The sequence below is a fragment of the Triticum urartu genome, chromosome 5 (genome assembly GCF_003073215.2).
Source record: "Triticum urartu cultivar G1812 chromosome 5, Tu2.1, whole genome shotgun sequence".
Lineage (NCBI taxonomy): Eukaryota > Viridiplantae > Streptophyta > Magnoliopsida > Poales > Poaceae > Triticum > Triticum urartu.
This window is the reverse complement of record NC_053026.1, coordinates 45640189-45661067: the sequence shown is the minus strand read 5'-3', so window position 1 is coordinate 45661067 and position 20879 is coordinate 45640189. Positions and strand designations below refer to the sequence as shown.

The 20879-nt window shown below is 44.5% G+C and overlaps 1 protein-coding gene across 1 annotated transcript; it reads right to left on the bottom strand.

Annotated features, from left to right (window-relative positions):
• Positions 1-1218: 1218 nt before the first annotated feature.
• Positions 1219-20294, bottom strand: LOC125507786 (histone-lysine N-methyltransferase ATXR7-like). The gene is made up of 22 exons (XM_048672283.1): positions 19775-20294; positions 18940-19009; positions 17399-18595; positions 16448-16984; positions 15576-15650; positions 13450-13595; positions 12894-13344; positions 12681-12803; positions 11736-12026; positions 11301-11633; positions 10885-11190; positions 10451-10799; positions 9375-10370; positions 8893-9296; positions 8689-8811; positions 8518-8598; positions 8155-8208; positions 7926-8077; positions 7104-7146; positions 2970-3251; positions 2123-2232; positions 1219-2032 (listed from the first exon to the last, which is right to left on the bottom strand). The coding sequence occupies exons 1-19, from the start codon at positions 19831-19833 to the stop codon at positions 7125-7127; spliced, it is 5769 nt and encodes a 1922-aa protein (XP_048528240.1). The 5' UTR covers positions 19834-20294; the 3' UTR covers positions 1219-2032; positions 2123-2232; positions 2970-3251; positions 7104-7124.
• Between the last annotated feature and the right edge of the window lie 585 nt (positions 20295-20879).

Sequence of the window (20879 nt, the reverse complement as noted above, 5' to 3'; positions counted from 1 at the left end):
AATACAGTTACTTTGTGGCATGAATTTTACAGGAAAAGAAAAACAGGGGTTCAATGAAGCTTTACATCCTTGCGTTGCATGCTCGGTAACATTTCACTCCTCGAAATACGTATATTTAGGTAAAAAGGTAAACCAAGTCCATTAGTCTGAGCTAAATAAATACTCCCACCATGGGACGGAGGGAGTATTTGTTAATTGAACTAAAATCACGACATTTTTTTGGATCGGAGGGAGTATTATTAACCAGGACTGATCGCATAGCAAAACAGACACGAGAAAACTATATTCAGGCGGTCAATTTTAATTTTATTTAGTTGAAGTTGCCGACCTGCCGGATTCGAACCGACCAAAGGAGAGCACGGGGGATTTCCCATCCCTGTGCTGCCACCCACGCTCTTCCGACCGAGCTCAAAGCCGGTGACACAAACAACCACTTGTTACACCTACTAGTAGGCTTAATAAAGACAGGACATTAACAAAGGATTATTTAGTTAAGTATGTTGTTTGTTTATATGACATGAAATGGCTAGTGTCACAAAATATATTTTTAAAAACAACTACTAATAATTGTGATTTTGTATAGAGAAACCACATGTTAGCACAAGGATTTGGCGTACGAACATCTGCTGCTTTTATACGTGTGTGTGTGTGTGTGTGTATATATATATATATAGTATACTATACTACTAATAACACCCACAATAAAATCAAAATATAATCCACAGATCTCCTTGGGTTTGGTGTTCACTTTCCTTGCTCTCTCTTGTCCAAGCGATTGGGCCCGAATTTTTTTAAGTTTTCCTCACATAAATAAATCTTTGGTCCATGGAATGGGCCCAGCAAGGCAGATCAGCGTTTCCTAGGCGCTCAAATACAAATCATACGCTTGCAAATGCTTCTAGATGATTGACGTTTGATGGATGATCCAACATTTATCCACGCTTCCAGTGGACATGGTTACATTTACAGTGTACCATTAAAATGTAATTTTTCTCCACTTGACATAAATTTTCTCCACGGTTGATTTTGTCCTGGAAGTCTACAGCATGCACGAACAGGTGGGCCAAGGCTAACGGGACAGAGAACCAGAGGCCATATACCAACAGTGTGACGCAAGGGTCTGATGTGTTCTGTCATACTAGTGACTTTATTTGGGGGCTCAACCCTTCACACGTCATGCAAAAAAAGGAACTTCCTACGTCGGTTGGTCATTAAAGCTGCTATGAAAAATATACTGCCTGTTTATGTATTTTGACAGTGAAAATAGCGGTTAGTTTGGTTGTAAATAGGATCAATAAATCTAGCATAGCCACAAACGATTGCACGCTCACGTCACACCCCAAAATGCCAAGCGGAGCCATGTGGCTTCACTGAGCTTGAGCTTCCATGGAAAGATGGTAACAATGGGCGTACGTGTTCGGCCTGTGCCCAAACTAACCATGAATTTTGTCCTGCTGGCAGAGCCTAAAAGCTTGTCACATGCTTGGATGATTGCCAAAAGCTTGGTCTTTTCTCGCATGCCACAACTATGTATTGGCTTGGCTATCCATGGGCACAACTCCTGGCTTAAGATCTCCTTTTTTCCGGGTTTGTCTATCTATGTCTAAGTCGACTGAGATTTTCAGTTCAGAAGAGTGCATTTTTAGTTTAGTGAAGTAGCGCAACTTACATCTTATTTTTCACCAAAAGTTGCGCTTCTCTAAGAGAATCTCAGTCGACTTAGAAGTAGCAACGCCGGGTTTTTTTCTTCTTCTTTTTCTTGGCAAAGCCAGCTGATTTAGCAACGCACCAAACTCGAATTACCCATTATTTTCTTTGGGATATGCCGAGCCTGAGACCTGCGAGCCTCTTCATATTCTTGCCTGCTTTGGACTATTTCCCCGTTCCTGCTCGCTTTTGCAGTGAGATCAGCATGCACACCTGCATCACGGGTTGGAGCTACACAAGCAAACAGATTAAGAATGCACTTACTTACACTGGTGGATTATGCATGTCTCGGGCGAGAAATCAAGCAACCTGCAAGAACGCCATCCTGTGGTTAACACAGAAGTCAGACCAAATATAAGCAATGCAATTAGGGGAAATAATTGGTGGCTAATACAGGCAGGAGATGAACACATACCACACTGGTTCCGAATAGTTTGTGGATAGAAGCATATACATTCACATTCATACAGGGCGTCTCTACATACAAACCCCACGGATGACAGATAGAGATATATATGTATGTACCTGCAACAAGACGAGCAGGTCCATGAATAAACAACACGGCTTACCCAAAGACAGGATACAACTGCGCCCAAGAAAACAAATTTTATAGTGTGATTTATAACATATTAAAGCATGTGTGCAATGGCTCTGACAGGATTTCTTGTCAATCCCAAGAAAATGGGTCCGACGAGAGTTGTATCATCAAAAGTTCCAAGCGACAGTGTTTCCCTGCTCAAAGCAACTAAAGCCAAAGCAAAGAAAAGGCCCAAATCTGATTCATGCTGATCCGGGTGCAAAAGCTGGCCATGTTGGTAGGTACATCTTCCGTATGTAGGGGATACACGGAGAAGGCATCACACCACAGGCCCATCAAGCAGGAAAGGAGATTCCCTGCCATGCATGTGCAAGCAAGCGACAAGGCTATTTCCTTCCATACTGCCATGCACGCAACTAATATGCATACTTCGTTCAAGTTGATCAAACACAGCAGGGGCAATGCATCCGTGACATTCTAGCATTGGGGCAAAGAGCATAATCCTCACAAGATGAAGGCAAAACTTCATTATTGCTTGCCTTTCTGTGTTTCATCTTTTACAGGCTACTAGTTAGATTTACTTCTCGTCCAATAACCACAATGTAATCTCTATATCTTTCAATCGGTCAAATGTAATTAATCATAGTGTTGGGCTGTTTGGCAATGTACAAGATTGTGGGTTTTCCAAATCTATCCAGATATGAGCAAGAACATTAGTATTAACCTTGTCAGCAAGTAACCAACCATCCACTAGCTCCGCCCACGCTGAACTCACTTGTCCTCCTCTTCACTCTCACCAGACCAGAGGGAGAAAGCTCACTTGCAGTCTTCCACAAGGCAGTGGCGAGCTGGCAACCAATAGTCGGCGATTGTGCCTTACTCTGGATAGCCTGAATTAGCAGCTCATCTAGCCTAAAATAGTGTAGTTTGTTCTTCATCACAGGGTAAGAAACTGTAATCTCCCCAAAACAGCATGTTCCACCATCCTGTACTTTAGTGTAAAATCCTGCCCAGGGACAAAAGGAAGACAATAAAAAACTCTAGATCTCCAGCAAGTCGTTTTCAAGTTAAAGATTCAAAAGAAACTCCAAAGTTGCCAGCAATGCAGATATAATGATATGGAAATAAAATGATGGCATTAGCCCACTAGAAGTTGGCCGCTGGTGCTGGATCAAGCCTAAAGGTACATGTAAGTAGCTCAGTACCCAACCATATATGAATATATGGAAGGTCATCCATATACAGGTAAAAGTTGCATTACACTCTTACAAAGTACTTGGGTTGCTGAAGTCTAAAATAACTGATTTTATCAATCGGGATCTTTATGTCAGAAATATTAACAAGAAGGCATGCAATTGTGCGAGCTTGGACTACAAAGTAACTCGTTGACATTCCGTGTTCCATGTCATCTCTACACTATTAAAGGGGGATCTGCTGTCGTCGTGATGGTTCCACCTCCTTACCACGTACGATTCCCTCACCCATCATTTTTCCCATCCCAGGGATCTGTCGTCATCGTGATGGTTCCACCTCCTCCTTACCACATACGATCCCCCTTCCCATCGTTTTTCCCATCCCCGCCGATCCCCACCAATTTTTTCCGTAACAAAAAGGAAACAACCCAACCCACGCACACACGTCTCGCCTATGTGATCCCTAACTGCCACGGGCCACTTACCTCTACACATGCACGATCTGCTAGGGCGAAAGAAATTGCTACCCTGCTGTCGCCTCCTATCGCACTCCCTTCGTCGTCATGCTCGCCGTCGTGCCAGCCGCCTTATTGCCATGGTGTCCCTCCCTCCCTCCCTCTCACGATGGTTGTGCGGAAAGCGATCGGAGGGCATGGCCGGCAGCAGCACACGGAGGCTCGCAGCGGCACTTGTGGTTCATGCTTGCGGCGGCTGCGGAGAAACGTGCACAAGCCCAGGCAGGCAGCAGCCAGGAGCAGCGGGCGAGACCGAGGACAGGCTGTGCTCATGTTCGTCTCTCCCCTTCTCTCCCTCATATGCGATGTGCTTCCTCCTGTACACTACTCTCTTTACCTCTTGTATTTTTACTTTTCAAGCAACCTCTTTGCCTCTTGTATCCTGTAGCCCTAAGTATGACTTGTGCAAATCAAGATGAAAAATCTAGGTGGAGAGTTTGATGAAGGTTTTTTTTTCTGGTCAACAAAAATCAAGTTTGTTCCTACACTTTGATATTATGATTTGTGGTATAGTAAACACCATTGCTGCTTATTCAGTAAATATGAGAATATAAATGGGTAGCATGGTCTAATAAATAGATTATGGTACTTTTCTGCAAGTTATTTTATGAATGATAAAGATACAAAATTTATCATGTAATATTCAGATCTCACATTTATCTCTATACACTTATGGCATCGAAGGTCTTTGTTTCCTAGAAACCGAAAATAGATACAAGATCAAGGGGCTGTTTGGTTTGTGACTAAGATTGCCAAACGTTGCCGCATCTAATTCTAAGGTTAGGCAAGTTTGACCAACTTAGGTGAGTGTTTGGTTGAAGCCACACCTTAGGCAAGCCACAATATGGCCCCACGTGACATACACACGAAAAGTGTGGCAAGATTCCCTCAGGCTTGCCAACTTGTGGCTCTCATTTTGTTGAACTAATCTAAGGCAAGCTTGGCAAAAATGTGTGGCAAAATATGAATGCAAGGCCTAGAACCAAACAGCTCGCAAGTATTTTGTATGTTTTTTTCAAACTGAAAATTCTAATATTTATCTAGCAATCTTTTGCAGGTTGTGAGGCTGCTCCATCATTCCATATTGTCGAGCTTCCTAAAAATGGAGGGGACTTGTTGCAGACTCATAATCTATGATCTCACGTGTTACGTTTTTGGTACCATTTATTTGTCGAACATTTTTAAGAAATTTGACTCTTCGCACTACTAGATAAGTGGCAGCATTCAATATGTAGTTCTACATGAGTTTATCATCATTATGTAAATATGGTTTTGGAATCTTTCACAAGCGCAACAAAACAAACATGATAAGCTCTGCTAAGCTTTCATATTAATGCTACTTATTGTAGACATGCTAATAAACTACTAAGCTTTCATATTAGAATTTTAACGTTCCGTAAGTACTTTCCTTTACTCCCAGTTTTGTAGGTATAATGATCAAGGTCCAGATTCACTAATTAACTGATGGATTTGTGCAAATATTTTGAGGTCAAGCGAAAAGAAAATCAACTTCTTGATTTCACGATTTAGCGAACATGATCAAAGAGTTGTGTAGTCATGAGGACGCCAACTTCACACTGGAATACTTAACGTAAGGAGTCATGAGGCTGGAATATAACACTTCTTTACCTTCTACTTATATTTGCTACAGTGAAGGAGAAACTATCTATCTTGAACACTATGTGTCATTGTTGTATTGTGTAAATTGTAGCCATGCACCCGTAAGTATTAAAGCTAGGAAGGCATGAAGCAGACTTTTATTTTATGTACTCCATTCTTCCCAACATGTAAAGCACTTACTTTGGAGGACACGACTTTGACCTGTTGTATATGCCAAAGTACGTGGATTGAACATGTTTAAAAGGTATGGTAGTATTTCTCTTGAAAAATAATTTTATTCCATGTGTGTATACTAATTTTATAGCCATACACTAAGTGAAAATAATAGTCAAAGTTGTGTGACGAGGAACATAAAAAGGCAAGCGGGCCCTACATTTTGGAAGGAGAGAGAATACTATACATTTTTGGAAGAAGGGGGTATTAGTTTATTGGTGTCACTTAATATCTAATTGTTTTGTTTCAAATATAAGTGTCAAATTGAGTGATTAATTTTGCTTTCCCATGTCATGCATGTGCCTCTAACCTTTACTTGTTCTGATGTACCTGGACCGTAGAACCTTAATGTTCTACACTCCCAACTACACCATGCGACAGGTTGCTTCAATAAGGCTTTTGTCGGCAACGCCAAGAAAATGTTGTGACTTATACAAGAAATGAATTCTAAAAGTAATGGTCTTGTCACTAAAGTTTTAGATGTAATTTAACTTTTCAAAAGTTGTTATCCAAAAATATATTTTTGAATGCTTCAATCTCGTAACACTTCTATGATACAGTTCAATAAACAATGCATTAGCTATAACTAAATGGATCAAATAACCTCATACACCAAAGTAAGCACATCAAACATTGAGTACTTCCATCATCTGATCGATAAATCGTCACTATTTTATATCCTCCCATGGCAACACACGGGCGTTCAACTAGTCGCTGTAATAACACAATATGACAGAATTGCATTTGATTATCTGACTGCACAACACCCCCATACGGCTTCAGTAATGGAGTTAAACTGATCTCAGAAATGGAGATATATAAAATGAATGAGGGGACTGTGAACCATTGCTAAACCAATCGGATTACTTCCCCATTGACCTAGATTTCTCGAACCCACACCGAAATGCATGTAGTTTGTATTAGAAGAGGAACGCTGAGAAGGGGACAACATTGCCCATTGTCCTGGAAATTAAGTTCATTATAGCAATCAGCTGAGCATTTGCAGTTCCATATAATGAAACCTATATATGCTGTCCAACTCTGGCAAAAATTCTAACCCAACGATAATACTAACACCCAAATTTAGGGCACACAATAACGTAACACAATGATTTGCCACTTCAAAGAATGTCTACTGATGATATGGCTATGCTACATTTTTTCTTATCGAGGAATACCATATCAAATTCTTTGGAGCAGATTATTGTCGGCTTTCAGCTTTTCACCAATAAGAATGATAGCTAAACAGACGACAAAGTATAATGTAAATGCTAACTTCTGAGCCTAACATGGAAATACTTGTAACTGTAGCATTACCTCAGTAATAAGCTTGACTTCTTAGTTCATTGATCCACGGCACCTAAACAGCCAGCACGTAGTTAGCAAGTGAATGAGTAAAAGAGAAATATCCTAAAAATGGCACAAACAACTATCTCGATAAAATAAGGATAAGATTAAAATAAAACAAAATTTAATGGTAGCATAAATATTGTATCAGATGAATAAACACATGAAATTATTCTACGGGCACTCCCAAGCTCCAAAAAAATTGAATTTGAGTACTGGCTATTTGTGCTCAGGTCCACATGACGGTGGAACAGTCAGTGGCAAGCGCAGAATTTCGGAACACATCCCAAGCAAATTACAGGAAATAGCACGACAAAGAAAATCAATGAGAAAACAGACGTCATTCAATTTAGCAACATATGAATTCATATGTATGTAGATCATAGTTTAAAATCTTGTTGGCTAATCAAAGTGGATAGCAGGAGTATCAGTTCCTGGTGAGAGTGTCATTTCCAGCTGTCAATTGTTTTGTAGTTTATTCTCTATTAGATCATACTGAAACTTACATAATACTGAAAGTTTAAAAGAAGAATGAAGGTTCACAGCAATCAGAGCAGTAACCAATCCTGTGGAGGTGTAGATTTTTTTTGGGGGGGGGGGGTGTTGAGTGAATACAGAAATGGTATCATTCTGTAGCTATCAACAGTTAGTGAATATCCTGTGCAAGCAATTCCTTAGCATTCATATATAATTAACCAGGGGGGGGGGGGTCAGACCTAAAATCAGTAGAAACTATAAAAAAAACGCATTAACTTCTACAGAAGATGTCATGTGAAATATCTAAGCGATTACCTTTGGGAACCACAGTGGCATGGTATCTTCTTTTCCTCCAATGGAAATTTGTAATTGTACGTCAATTCTTCGCCAGCATATATACGCCTCTTTGCGTAAATGAAAATCTTCTTGTGGCCCTCAACAGTAATTACTTTTGTATAACAATTCGGCTGGCAAGGAAATAATGAGACTGCTATTCAGCATGTTACAGACATCACAGTTGAATGTTTATTGTTAAGCAGTTTACCTCACACGAATGGTTGATAAATCTTGCTAAACCACCACGCTTAGTAGCATCAACCTGTGTAAATTAAGAAAAAATGGAGGCAATGAACAGAGTTGCGCAAGGTGCAGTCACAAAAACTGGCAAAGATTAAACATGATTTCAATCAAAGGTTTGAGACTACCAAGCATCACAAGGACCCCAACCCATTAAAAGATCACATTTATGCTTTACATTATTATATTGTCACATAGCTCCATCATTTTCTGTACTGCTTCAACATTATCCAATTCTTCTATTGTCTAAGAAGCAAATATCAGAAATAAAGACATGTATGCAGCACACCATTTTAGATAAAGGCAGATAGGAATAATCTTCTACACCTACCACATAATCATCGTCCAAGCGAAAAAGGTAACTGCTTCCAATTCCACTCTTCTCATATTGATCCTCACGTATGTCTGAGACCTGCATGGTACAGATATATCAATAAGCTTCTTATAAAAACTACGTACTACATTGATGAAGGGATTGTTGATTTCAAGATAACAAAATTACCGGACGGCGAATCAGTTCACCAACATATTCAATAACGAAATCTTCTGCATCAATTGACTCAAGGGCCACCAGACCCCATTCATGGATCTTGCTCCTTTGAAAACGTAACCGCTTCTTCCTTGCCTGTATGCCAAAGATAGAGTCAGTGGTCATCCAAACTGTCATGGCAAGAGAAACTTGTGTACATGCAATGATTTATTTTACCTTCGATTGGGTAATTTTCAGTAGCTCAGTGCCTTCAGAAGCAGCTAACAGGTTTCGTAACTTTACGCGATTTGTTCGCGCAGATGTACCTTTAACTTGCGGATTTTTCCACACATTATTAGCTGAAGTTGAAAGAATACTCCGAACATGGTACCCTCTCACACGAGTCCTTTCTGATGGAGTGGCGGTGCGTGCCCAATTACGCCACTCCCACCCATTGGAGGAAGCTCTTGCACAGCCATCTGACTCTGGACACAAAATCAATGGCTTTGCCTTCTGACTGGAGTCAGTAGACATGTTCTTATTCTTTCTTTTCTTTGCGAGCTTTGTGGGCACACTAATGTTCTCAAAAGGAACCTCATTATCAACCAGAGGCGTCCTAGTAAGATGAGAAGTCCTTTGTCCTACAAAAGAAAGATGATGCATGTGATAAATCTATGCAAATTTACAGGGGATGAAGCAAACAGGATTAAAATGCTTACTCTTTGGCACATCATTGGAAAGCCGCTTCAAGTCTTGTTCGATATTCAAAGGGTTTACAACATTATCAAGAGTTTTGGTACGACTCTTGGAGGTCTTTGGCACATCACTGGAAAGCCGCTTCAAGCCTTGTTCAATATTCGTAGGGTTTACAGCATTATCAAGAGTTTTGGTACGACTCTTGGAGGCTTTTGGCACATCATTGGAAAGCCGCTTCAAGCCTTGTTTGATATTCAAAGGGTTTACAGCATTATCAAGAGTTTTGGTACGACTCTTGGAGGCCTTTGGCACATCATTGGGAAGAAGCTTCAAGCCTTGTTTGATATTCAAAGGGTTTACAGCATTAGCAAGAGTTTTGGTACGACTCTTGGAGGTCTTTGGCACATCATTGGAAAGCCGCTTCAAGCCTTGTTCGATATTCAAAGTGTTTACAACATTATCAAGAGTTTTGGTACGACTCTTGGAGGACTTTTTCGACTTCCCGGCCTTCCTTGGTTCCTGGACATTTTTAAGATGAACCTTGCGCTCAACAAGCTCGCGTAGAGGCTTGGAAAGCTGCTCATCCGTTGGAGTTCCCACTGCTTTTTTGGATGACACTGCTTCACAGTTGTTCCTTAACTTTCTCTTTTTGTAGTACGCATATTCTTTATTAGGTCTCAATGATTCGTCGATGTTTTTAGGCACAAAAGTCTGCTTGGTATACCATGAATCAAGGCACTCGCTGATAGTATCTGACAGGAGAGATGCCCACTCTTCTATAACATTCGTATGCAGTGTCTGCCTGCAGATAGCCACGCTGATATGTCTAGATATTCCGGGCATAGAGTTAATTGATTTTGAAGGTCGGTATTTGTTTTTGTCCATGACCAGCACAGAAGCTGAGCCAGTCTCCACACCAGGAGGCACCTCATCAAAACTCTCATCCGATTCAGCTGCCTCAGATACATCCAGCTTTTCAAATATACTAGCATAAGATGAAGAAGGGGATTGATGCTCCACTGCATGCAAATTAAAGGGGTTAAAAATAATATAACCAAGCTCAGGTAAGACAAAATGCAATAGAATAATGGTCATTTACCATGAGAAGTGAGCATTTTATCTGTTGCCACATCAGATACAGATGATGTTGCGCCTGCCACCATGTCAGCAGGACTGGGTACAGTATCAGTAGCTATTTCAGCGGTAACCAACACTTCATCTACAGCCATTTCAGCCGGACTGGTTATTGCATCTAGAGCCATTTCAGCCAGACTGGTCATTGCACCTAGAGCCATTTCAGCCGGACTGGTTATTGCAACTGTAGTCATTTTAGCAATATCCAATGATTTATCTTGAGCCATTTCAGGAGGAATGGGGGGTGTTTCAAGAATGTCCATTGCAGCAGAACTAGGCGAGTCCGGTGCATGAACAGGAGTACGAATTAGTTCCTGCAATACACATGTCCAACATGAATCATGTAAATTTCAAAATCTCAGTAGTCATAAGAGAAATTATTTATCATTGATATCTCACTTGTTCAGTGATGTCTTCAAGTCCAAAGCACAACCAGTTTGTTATCTCCTCTGCAATAACCTCCCTGAAATGGTGAAACAAAGTTTCCTTTGCTGCCACGTATAGTTCATTCGCCAGCATTACCTGGACTCCTGATGAGGGGTCAAAATACATGGTGGAACTTGATTCACGCCACCAACTATTTTTGTCATTGCAAGAACTAATGGCTAACAGCGGCGGAGAGACGGGACTTGCACACTCCAATGTTGGCCCAAATCCAGGTGGGAAATCCATGTCGCACTCAAGAGCTACTGAATCACATATTACCTGCAAAGACATGGAAGTATAAGAACCCGTTATATATGACGAAAGAAAGGATATGAACGACAAATTGCCCCCCTCCAAGAAATAGATACACTTGGTGTCAGAGACAAAACCTTCAATCCATCAGCTTCTTGCTTGTTTGCGTTATCAGACGCACCAGGAATACTCGTACAAGGAAGACTTGAATGGTGATTTCTCTTAATCCATGAACCACAGTAGTCCATAACAGGATCATACAATATCCCATCCCAGATATTCTTCATGGATTCATAATAAAGAGTTTGCCAAACTGCTGATAATATATCAGAAAATTTGGCATGCACCGCAGTTGACTGAACAGCCACAGGAGAAGTTGCTCGTACTGTATTATATGAGTTTCCTTTTTTGTGATTAGTAAATTTTGCATGAGCCTTGCCCTTTAATGCTGAAGCCTTCTTGCTGTCAGGCTGCCAATGTCAAAACCATGAGGGGGAGATTATGAAAAACTGAAGAAGGACCATACAAAGAGGTGCTCTTATTAGAAACACTTTGTGCCAAATAATACACACCTTAACAGCTAGGAGTTTCGATTTTGCAGCTAGCTGCTTCTCAGTCTTCCTACAGGCGATAATTTCTGGAAGCACACAGCTGAAAATTTCATCAACAAAAATCTTGCGGGCTGATTTCACTATACCGGCATGGAGCTGATGACTAATATCATCGACTATGTCACCCATCACGTCACTGGCTGACCCAGAATCATTCTCTGAAGCTTCTGAATGCTCTGTGTGACCTCCACTCCACCAATCAACTAATGATACAAGTGTAAATGGACCAAATTTGCTATCAACATGGTAAACCTACAATAAAAACAGACTTCATTCAGATTGCAGACTAATAATGAGATAAAGAAAATAGTTCACAGCTATACACGCAAGATGTGTAAGTATGGTATTATAAAAAGGATCTAGTAGCACAGCACGTCAACTTTTTTGTTTAACTTGATTCACGGGAGAACAACAAAACCTTACAGATAGAAGTTTCATTGACATTTAATGAATTTAACCGTTTGTACGCAGAAAATAGCTTGTGCTATCAATTTGGTATTCAACCTCACTGAGTTACCCAGTATTTTGCACTTGACAAGGCGAGAAGAGAAATGTAAATGAAATAATTTATCAAACGGTTTACAAGTGGTGTTAATCTAACACATAAGTGCAAGGACACTCAAGCCAATAATGCAACGAATTTCAAGAGGTCTTCACAAAACCAACAGCATAAATAGTGTATGTACCAGACTAATATTCTTGAGCTTTGGCTAGTTATGACCAGATATGTAATTGCCTTCTAATAATTGCAGACCTGCCATTATGTAACTTGAATTGAAACATTGCAGTAAGCCAGTAACAGGGTAACAAGAATGAATTGTTGCTCGAATGGATAAAGCATATGCCAACATAACTCAAGAGGATGGGATTTACAAGACATGGTTTTGATTGCTCAATATTTTTTACCATAGAAAGATCCTGGAGATAGCTGCTATGAAGCCAATAAGAAAGTTCAGCAAGAGAATGTGGCCCATGACGGCTGCCATCGCTGTCCTCGAACATCCAGCATGACTCATCGCTTGAGAGAGCCTGGTGAGAGAACAGAAGCTAAACAAATCAGGGAGGTAGACAAGCGGCTGGACGGTGTGCAGAAACATAGGTAAAAAATGCTCAGCGTACATTTGGAAGCGCCAGTTTATCAGTACGAGCCACTGTCTTATTCTCCTTCGGTTCATTCGGAGTGGTGACCGCGCCAGCAGAATTCCATTGTGAAAGAAACTGCTCCAGAGAACTCAAGGCTACAGGATTGAGCATTTGCCCACCAACAAGAGCATAAATAGCAAGATCTCGAGGCAAGAAACCACTGGATAGCCCCTCATAGAGCTGCTTGGGTGCGTAAGGCCCACACATCTGGCCATGCTCATTCACATACATACAGCCTTCAAAGGGCTGATGTTGCGGATATGCACCGTATGTCCCATTTTGACCATTTGAATGGCCCGTGCCAGACTGCGAATAGATCCCACCGCCGTTATTGACAGGACAAACATTCCCCTGCATGGCAACAAACATGCCAGAGCTCTGCGGTTGGTCGCCACTACAGGAAGCAATCTGCCGCCTCTCCGAACACCTGGTCAATCAGAGCCCGTGATCAGCTCCAGCTTTAATTAAGTAAAAAAGGAAGGAAACAATAATGTGACCAAAACAAACAGAGAGGATCAACGGAAGGTTGTACCGGTCAAGCATGTTCACGCGTGCACCACTGCAGGCCGACGCGGAACAATCAAGCGGCTCCCTGTCAGACCACTTTGTACGCTTCGTTCTGGGGAAAGAGCTGGGGCTGCGGAAGCTCGACGACTCTGCTGGCGAATCATCCAAGCCCTGCTCACAAGGAAATTGCATAGGGGTCACACTAACAACAACATAGTATTTCTCAAGTTCAGAACAAAAACCGACGCCGTGACCCTTCACGCAACACGAAATTCACCATGCTATGTAACAGAACTCGCAAATTCAGGACGATCTCTAGGAATCGACCACCGTCACGTCTACGAGAGCAATCGCAAAAGTTCTCTCCGTCCTCGCCTCGCTCACACGCTACCAGCGGGCGCTATCGCCATAAACTCCAAAACCACGCTGTAATCCAAACCACCCACACGGCCGCGCAAGAGACATAATCCCCGGGGCCCAGTGGGCAGATCCCCGACGGCGGGACGAGGGGGCCCCGAGCCCGCCTCGCGGCGACGACCACGCGCGCGGGCCGGCGAGGCGGATCCGGTGACGGGGAGAGAGCGGGAGCGAGAGCTCACCAGATCGGAGCGCGCGTGCGGCATGGCTTGCTGGCGGGGGATCGGGCGCCCTCCGGAGTCGGGTCTCCGCCGCGCCGCCGGCGGGTAGGGTTAGCGGTTGGGGGGGGGGGGGGGGGGGGGGGGGGGGGGGGGGGGGGGGGGGGGGGGGGGGGAGAGCGTGCCGGGCAAGAGGAGAGAGAAGACGGGGAGGAGCGTTTCGGACAGCTGGCCCGGCCAGTAATCATCATCATGATCGGAAGAACAAAATTACTCACCTCTGATTATTGATTTCCAAACTGGGCAGAACATGAAGTTTCTATAAATTTTGTGTTCCTCTCCCTTGCTTCTCTGAATCCCGCGATGGCGGAGGCGGGGGCGACGGTGGGGACGAGAGCCGCCTTGACGACGAGTTAGGGATTGGGGCGGAGGGGTTTCGGAGTCTGGGGAGTTTGGGTAGAACGCATGAACCGAAGATGGAGGCGGCAGCGAGAAGGATGAAGTTAGGGTTTAATTCTGGGTGTTTGTATGAAGAGGGTGGATATAAGGTCCATGTATGAAGATCTACGAGTTGGCGGTTAGGGCAAAGGTATTCACCTGAGTCAAGAGAGTCCCCGTGATCCAGGATGAAGGTCGCCGGAACCGTGGATGATGAAGGTGGTGGGTGCGAGTAAGGTGGGAAGCGGATTGATCCAGTGAGGAGGCTGCAAAATCGAGGAGGACGAAGGCGGCGGCGGCTGTGGGCGGGTAGGATGAAATTAGGGTTTCGATTTGGGGTATTTGTACGAGGAGGAATGGGTTTAGGTCGTTGGATGAAGATCTCCAAATCTACAAAATTCTAATTTTTGGCAAATAAAAAATAGTTAAGTACTAAATAATGCACCCCATCCCAAAAAGGGGAAAAAAGAACAATTTTGATCTCTTCCCCTTTCGTCTTCATAACCAGGAACTCGAGCGATATTGTTGAGACAAGATTCACCTCGAGTCAAAGCTAATAGCAAGGTAAAAGGCTAGGCGATGACAAGTTAGAGGTTATGATGATGAGTTTCATCAGAGTCGGGAGAGTTTTGAGGAAGCGATTGATCCGTGGTGGAGAAAAAAATAGGGAGGATGGAGGTGGTTGTAGTGGGTAAGGCATGAAGGGTGAAGTTAAGTTTTCAATATGAAAGTGCCTATACATTAGGTACCTGAAAATTTCATCCGCGTCGGTCACTTTCGTCAGGACCGCTATATCTTTATCCAACGGCCAAAAACATATCGTGCATTGTTCATCTTTAACCCCATCTTCTTCCTCACACAATCACCCCCGCCTACCCCACCTCAACCGTCTACCTCCGCCACATGCGGCCGGCAAGCGCTGCCACACGCCACCCCGCCCTTCCCTCAGTGTCCCCCCCTCCCTCCCCCCTCGCCATTGCTTGAAGCTATCTGAGCTCCCCAACTACATAAACTCTAGCCCCCCCCCCCACACACACACACACCACCACCCTCCTTGCGCCCATATCAAGTTTCGGACTCACTATCGCCGGTTCATGCTCGTGCACGGCTCGGCCATGACATGGTCGGCATTCCTCACACCATCCGCGCAAAATTGCACCTTCAACCTCACGCAAAGCGGAAATTGTCCGACGCTCAAAAGAATTTCAGGTGCCTGACGATTAGCAAACACATTTGAGTATTCCTATCAAAGATGAATACAACAAAGATCATAGAAAAATCTATTTCAGCCAACTGAAAAACATATTACTACGAAAAACTAACATTCCTGTGTTTGTACAACTCTGATGGTTCTCAATTGACGCCATGAGCCAGAAGATCTTCATCCCACGCTAAAACTATGCTATTCCGAGAGAAGATGACAGAAATTGATTAAAGGAGTAGACAAAAACAGAAAGCAGAGATGAATTCCAGCATACACCAAGTGCTTTACAAGCTGAGCAATGTAACAAATCCACAGAGCATTTGGGCAGGGCTTTGAAAGACTTTCCCTAAAATACACTCACAGTTGATCACTGCCTTACAACTGCTGCTACTTCAGTGAGACATCTACTTGACTCATGAACAACTCGACTCCTTATCTAGAGATGCAGCAGGGGTAGGGCAGTGCAACTCTCTAGCTAAATCATGGCAACCAAAAGGTGTTTGTGAATGCCTGAAATCGAACCATTTCCCGCGAAACCCGCGCCTCGGTCACTCTTGCTCCAGTTCTTAGTTACTACTGCTACAACATTACATTGCTGGTTCCATCTGCACCGCTAGTACCACCCAAAACATCACAATGGGTTCAGAAGTCATCAGTGACAGTTTCACCTGAAGAACTCTTGCCACTGCACTATCAGCCCTGAAGCTCTCCGCAGGAAAACCATGGAAGCCAAAAGGAGTTCCAGGCCAGGGTAAAAGCTTCAGAGCTCATGCATCAATGGTGAGGTGCTTCTTGTGACTGGACACCTTGGCCTGCAGCTTCTCCAGCTTGGCGCTGGCGCTCCTGTGCCGGTCGTTCATCTTCCCCTCCTCGGTGCTGCACATCTGCAGCTTCATCTTCAGGCTGAACATCCGCTGGACCCGCGCCGCCCACCCGTCCTTCCCCGCGGCACCGCCGAGCTTCCGGATGTCCTGCCGCATGCCAGAGCACTCCCTCTCCAGCTCCGCCAGCCGCAGCCGCATGCTGTCCATGCCGGCCCTGAGCGCCTGGTTCTCCCTCACCGCCGCCGACGTGACCCAGCGGGCACCGGCTTCGCCGGACGTGGCGATGGTGCCACTGCCATGGAGGGGGCGTGAGGATCCTTCCAGGTTGTCGGAGACCATAAGGCACCCGGCGATGGATGTCCGCAGCTGGAGCTGCTCGAAGAAGAGGACCTGCACCACCACACGCAGCGGCAGGCGCTCGTTCTGCGCTGCGTGGGTGCATGCCTCCAGGGACAGCTTCTGGCAGTCGATCAGCCGGCAGAGATGCTCGCGCTCGGATTCCGGTAGACAAGAATGTGCCTGTCAGCATTGCAGAACAAGACTAAACAGCATCAGCAATGGTAAAGTTCAGAATTTAGCAAGTCAAGCGGCTAAGAGTGACGATGTGATTATTATGGAAAACAATAAACAGCATTAACAATGTGTATGTGAAAAAAAATGCAAATGTGTCTTCATTTCTTGGCAGAAAAACTTAAACATATATGGACATTAGTGTCACCATGCCTTTGGAAGAAGTATCAATTTTACAAATTACAACACTAGGGCATGTTTGGTTGGCTTCCACACTTGGCCACATTTTTGTGCCACCACAAAAACTGTGGCACGCCACTTGTGGCAAACTATGGATGGCAACCAAACATGCCCCCTTTGAAGTGGAGATGAAGAAACTGCATGGTAACTATTTTCAGATAAAAAACAGACTCAAAAGTTTACCTTCAAGTATACATCAATGGCGCGGTAAAGTCCATCATCTAGAGGCCGGGCATATTCAGGCAAAGCAGTTGCAAGAGATTCAAATTTCGGTGGCTTCAGGTTGATATCTGGTGCAATCTCTGCAAGGTAGCCATCAATCAGCTTGGCGACAGCGGTGATTGGTGCAAGTGAAGGAGAACCCATCACATCATCCAAGCACGGGGAGCCACCACCCATGGTCTGATCCATCGCCAAGAAGTGATCAAGGATCCTGCGCACACATTCGACATTGTAGAGCGTGTCCATTGTGTACGAGAAGTTCGGCAGCAGCAGATCCTCCAGTGTGGCTTCATCTAGTTGCATGCCAACCCTTTTCTCCAAGTTGGAAATGCAAGCACGGCTGACTTTCAGAATCATGGCAGTTCGAAGCAGCCAGAGCAGAACATTTGTGGATATCAGGCCTCTCTGAAGAGGCAGCATCCTGTCAATGTCCTCAAGCAAATGCCTTTGTTCTTCCTCGGATAAGGTAGCAGCAGCAGAAGTCAGGGGCACCGGTCCCATGCTTTGACGCCTATTCAGTCCTGGGAGACACTTCTTGGCATAGTACGTGAGTGAACCGGCGACGATCTCCTCCTTGGCGCCTCTTGACTCCATGGTGGAGATAAGCCTCTTGTATGTAGGGAAGCTCAATGATGAAGCATCATCATACCACCAATCTGAGCTGAAGTTCCCGAGCTTTGCGCCCGTGCTAATACCATTCCACAATACACTGCCACCAGGGCTATGCATCGCACCGTGCTCTGATACTGGCCAGCCAAAGAGGTCTGGGTCGATGCTAGCCTTGGCGGCCAACGATTCGACGCACCTCTTTGCAATGTGAAGGTCTTCGGCATGAGGGAGAAGGACATCACATGTCTTGAGTGCTTCCAGGGAATCTTTCCAGCTGCGGAGAACGACTTGGTTGAAGAACATTTCTGCCTGGTGGATGAGGTTATCCTGAGCTGTTTCTTCTGTCATCTCGAGATATTCGGCGGCGCAACGAAGGTGGACAATATTTGCTGGAGAGAGCTCTATCTTCAAACCATAACAGAACCTTGCCACTAACTCGAATGATTTTGCACCTCCAGGGATGTCAGACAGTTTGATGGTACATTCATCTTGGTCTGAATTCTCCTCAATCAACCTTCCCAAGATGGCACTCTTTGAAAGCAGAGGGAACTGCAAGGAGATAAGGACCATTTGGAACAAAAGGACAGCCAGTAAATATCAACCTCACACATTGAAGGCGAACATCGAGAGGAAGTAATTTGTAAGTGCTCTTTCTTTCATTCTTCTCCTTGAGAATCACTTTGTTAATGTATAACTATTAAGGACTACACTAATTAAGTACAGGTGTACAACTCATCTAAGAAAAGGTAAGGAAGCAGAGATGATGTTTTTTCTTCGAGCTTGTACCTAACGGTCTAAATACAAGCGCGGGCTAAGCTACAATATCTTGCTTCAAATCATCACAAATTTACAGTGGGCTACTAATACTGTAGTAGATTGAAAAGGCAAATTACCTTGTGGAGGTGGAAAGACATCTCCCCGACCTGAACGATAACGTCGCTGGGAAGTCCAGTTGTGCAGAACCTGCAAGGCCCACAAGAAGACGGTCATCAGTGAATCACTAACCACATATATTTCGGCTTGCACAGTTTTAGTGAAGCAAGTGAGGTAATGGGTACGAGTAGTAGTGTAAAAGAACAGCTTCCCTGTTTAACTCAGATGCTAAAGAGAGAACTGATAAGGCATTGTTTCATATCCTGACCATCTCTTTAAACAGAATCTATAGACAGAACGGCATTGCTTCTACAGAAGCTACTATAAAAGAGCAGGAAGGTCGCTGTAGGCTAGACTCTAAAAATATCCACCCTGAAGTACTGGAAGGGGACACCTGCATTATCTGGCATTTCAGCCTCACCAAACCTTAAAACTGGCCCTGTACATGAAAGCGAAAGGGGAAACAAAAACCCTAGCGCTTCATAAAGCACAACAAGAAGAGGAAGTAGTAGCAATGTGGGTGCAGACTGGAGTAAATCACACAAATCGCCATGCCATGCCATGCCAGAAAATTGGGCAAGAAAGGAAGATCCTGGAGTTCATGTCATGTGCCCCCAAATCCCCATTTGAAACACATTATACTCTTTCTACCTTTTCTAATTTTCAGACTATACATAGTAAACTAACAGCAGGAGGCCAGGAACAGGACAAGCGCGCCCAATTGTTTAATGTCGGCCACGAAGCTTCCAAATCGCACACATTTGCATGCATGGCAGCACAAGTCTGAAAGAACTGAAGCAAATGGCAAAGCCATGGCTGGTAAAAAAAAAGGAAGGAGCAGAGCATGGAGCATACCATGCTTGGCCTCGCCTGGTGAAGGCGTCCGGCTTGGAGCCCAGCTTGACGGAACCCATGGATCCTTGGAGGGATGGAGCGAGGGAGGAACGGATCTGACTCCCGTGCGTCCAAATCCGGGGAGCACGCACGGCACGGGCAGCACACCCCAGCCAGGTAACCGCCACTCCAGAGTTCTCTCTCTCTAATCAACGCCCCGGTCCCGAGATGGAGCAAGAAAACATCACCATTGCAAAGGGCGAGGGAATGTGGAGGCGCAGAGGCTAGAAACTCCTCACGATTCCTGGGGCTGGAGCTCTAGCAATGGGGGATGGGGAGCGGGAGCAAGGCGGAGCAGAAGGGAAGGAGCGGAGAGTCCAAGAAACGATGGGCCGGCGACTGCGGTGGGGGAGAAGGAGAAGGCGAGAGAGCGGGCGGCTGCAGCCGGGGACAAAGAAGAAGGGTGGATTGGTGCGAGAGGGGGCTGCGTGCTGACAAATGGTGCATTGATGTGGGTTTTGGAGACCTGGGGTGGGAACGAAGAGGGGAATGCTCCAGAGAGAGAGAGAGAGATAGATTAATTTTTTGTTGGAGATCTACCTCTACTTTACTCTAATCCAATCTGGGGCGTGGTGCAGTGCAGTGAGATCCTCCTGTAGTCCTGTTGATTTCCACAGAGTGGACCCGGTAGCGTCCAGCGTACTACTACAGTGCAGATCCATGGCATTAACAGTCTGCACACAGCGTTTCGTTCACGTCGTCTGTGATCTACGGTACAGATAACAGATCCATGGCATTATCTTACTAGCACTCTTATTACAGCATTCATTCGTTCACGTTGTTTGTGTGGTCAAATCCGGCACATGGATAACAACATCTCATCATTATTCTTCTGCAAGAGAGAGGAGCGTATCATTTGATGCCTACCGATGGATCAAATCCGGCCTGATTTACACTTTCTACTGATGTACTGTATGCTTTGGGTATGCGAGTGGAAAAGGCTTTGGCATCTGCTTGCACATGACCGGAGCCCGGCCGCTTTGCTTTTGCTTTGGGACTGCAGCGGCAGGGAGCACGTAGTACGTGGTACTAGCCGGGCGTTGGAAACGGAACGGAATGGACGCTT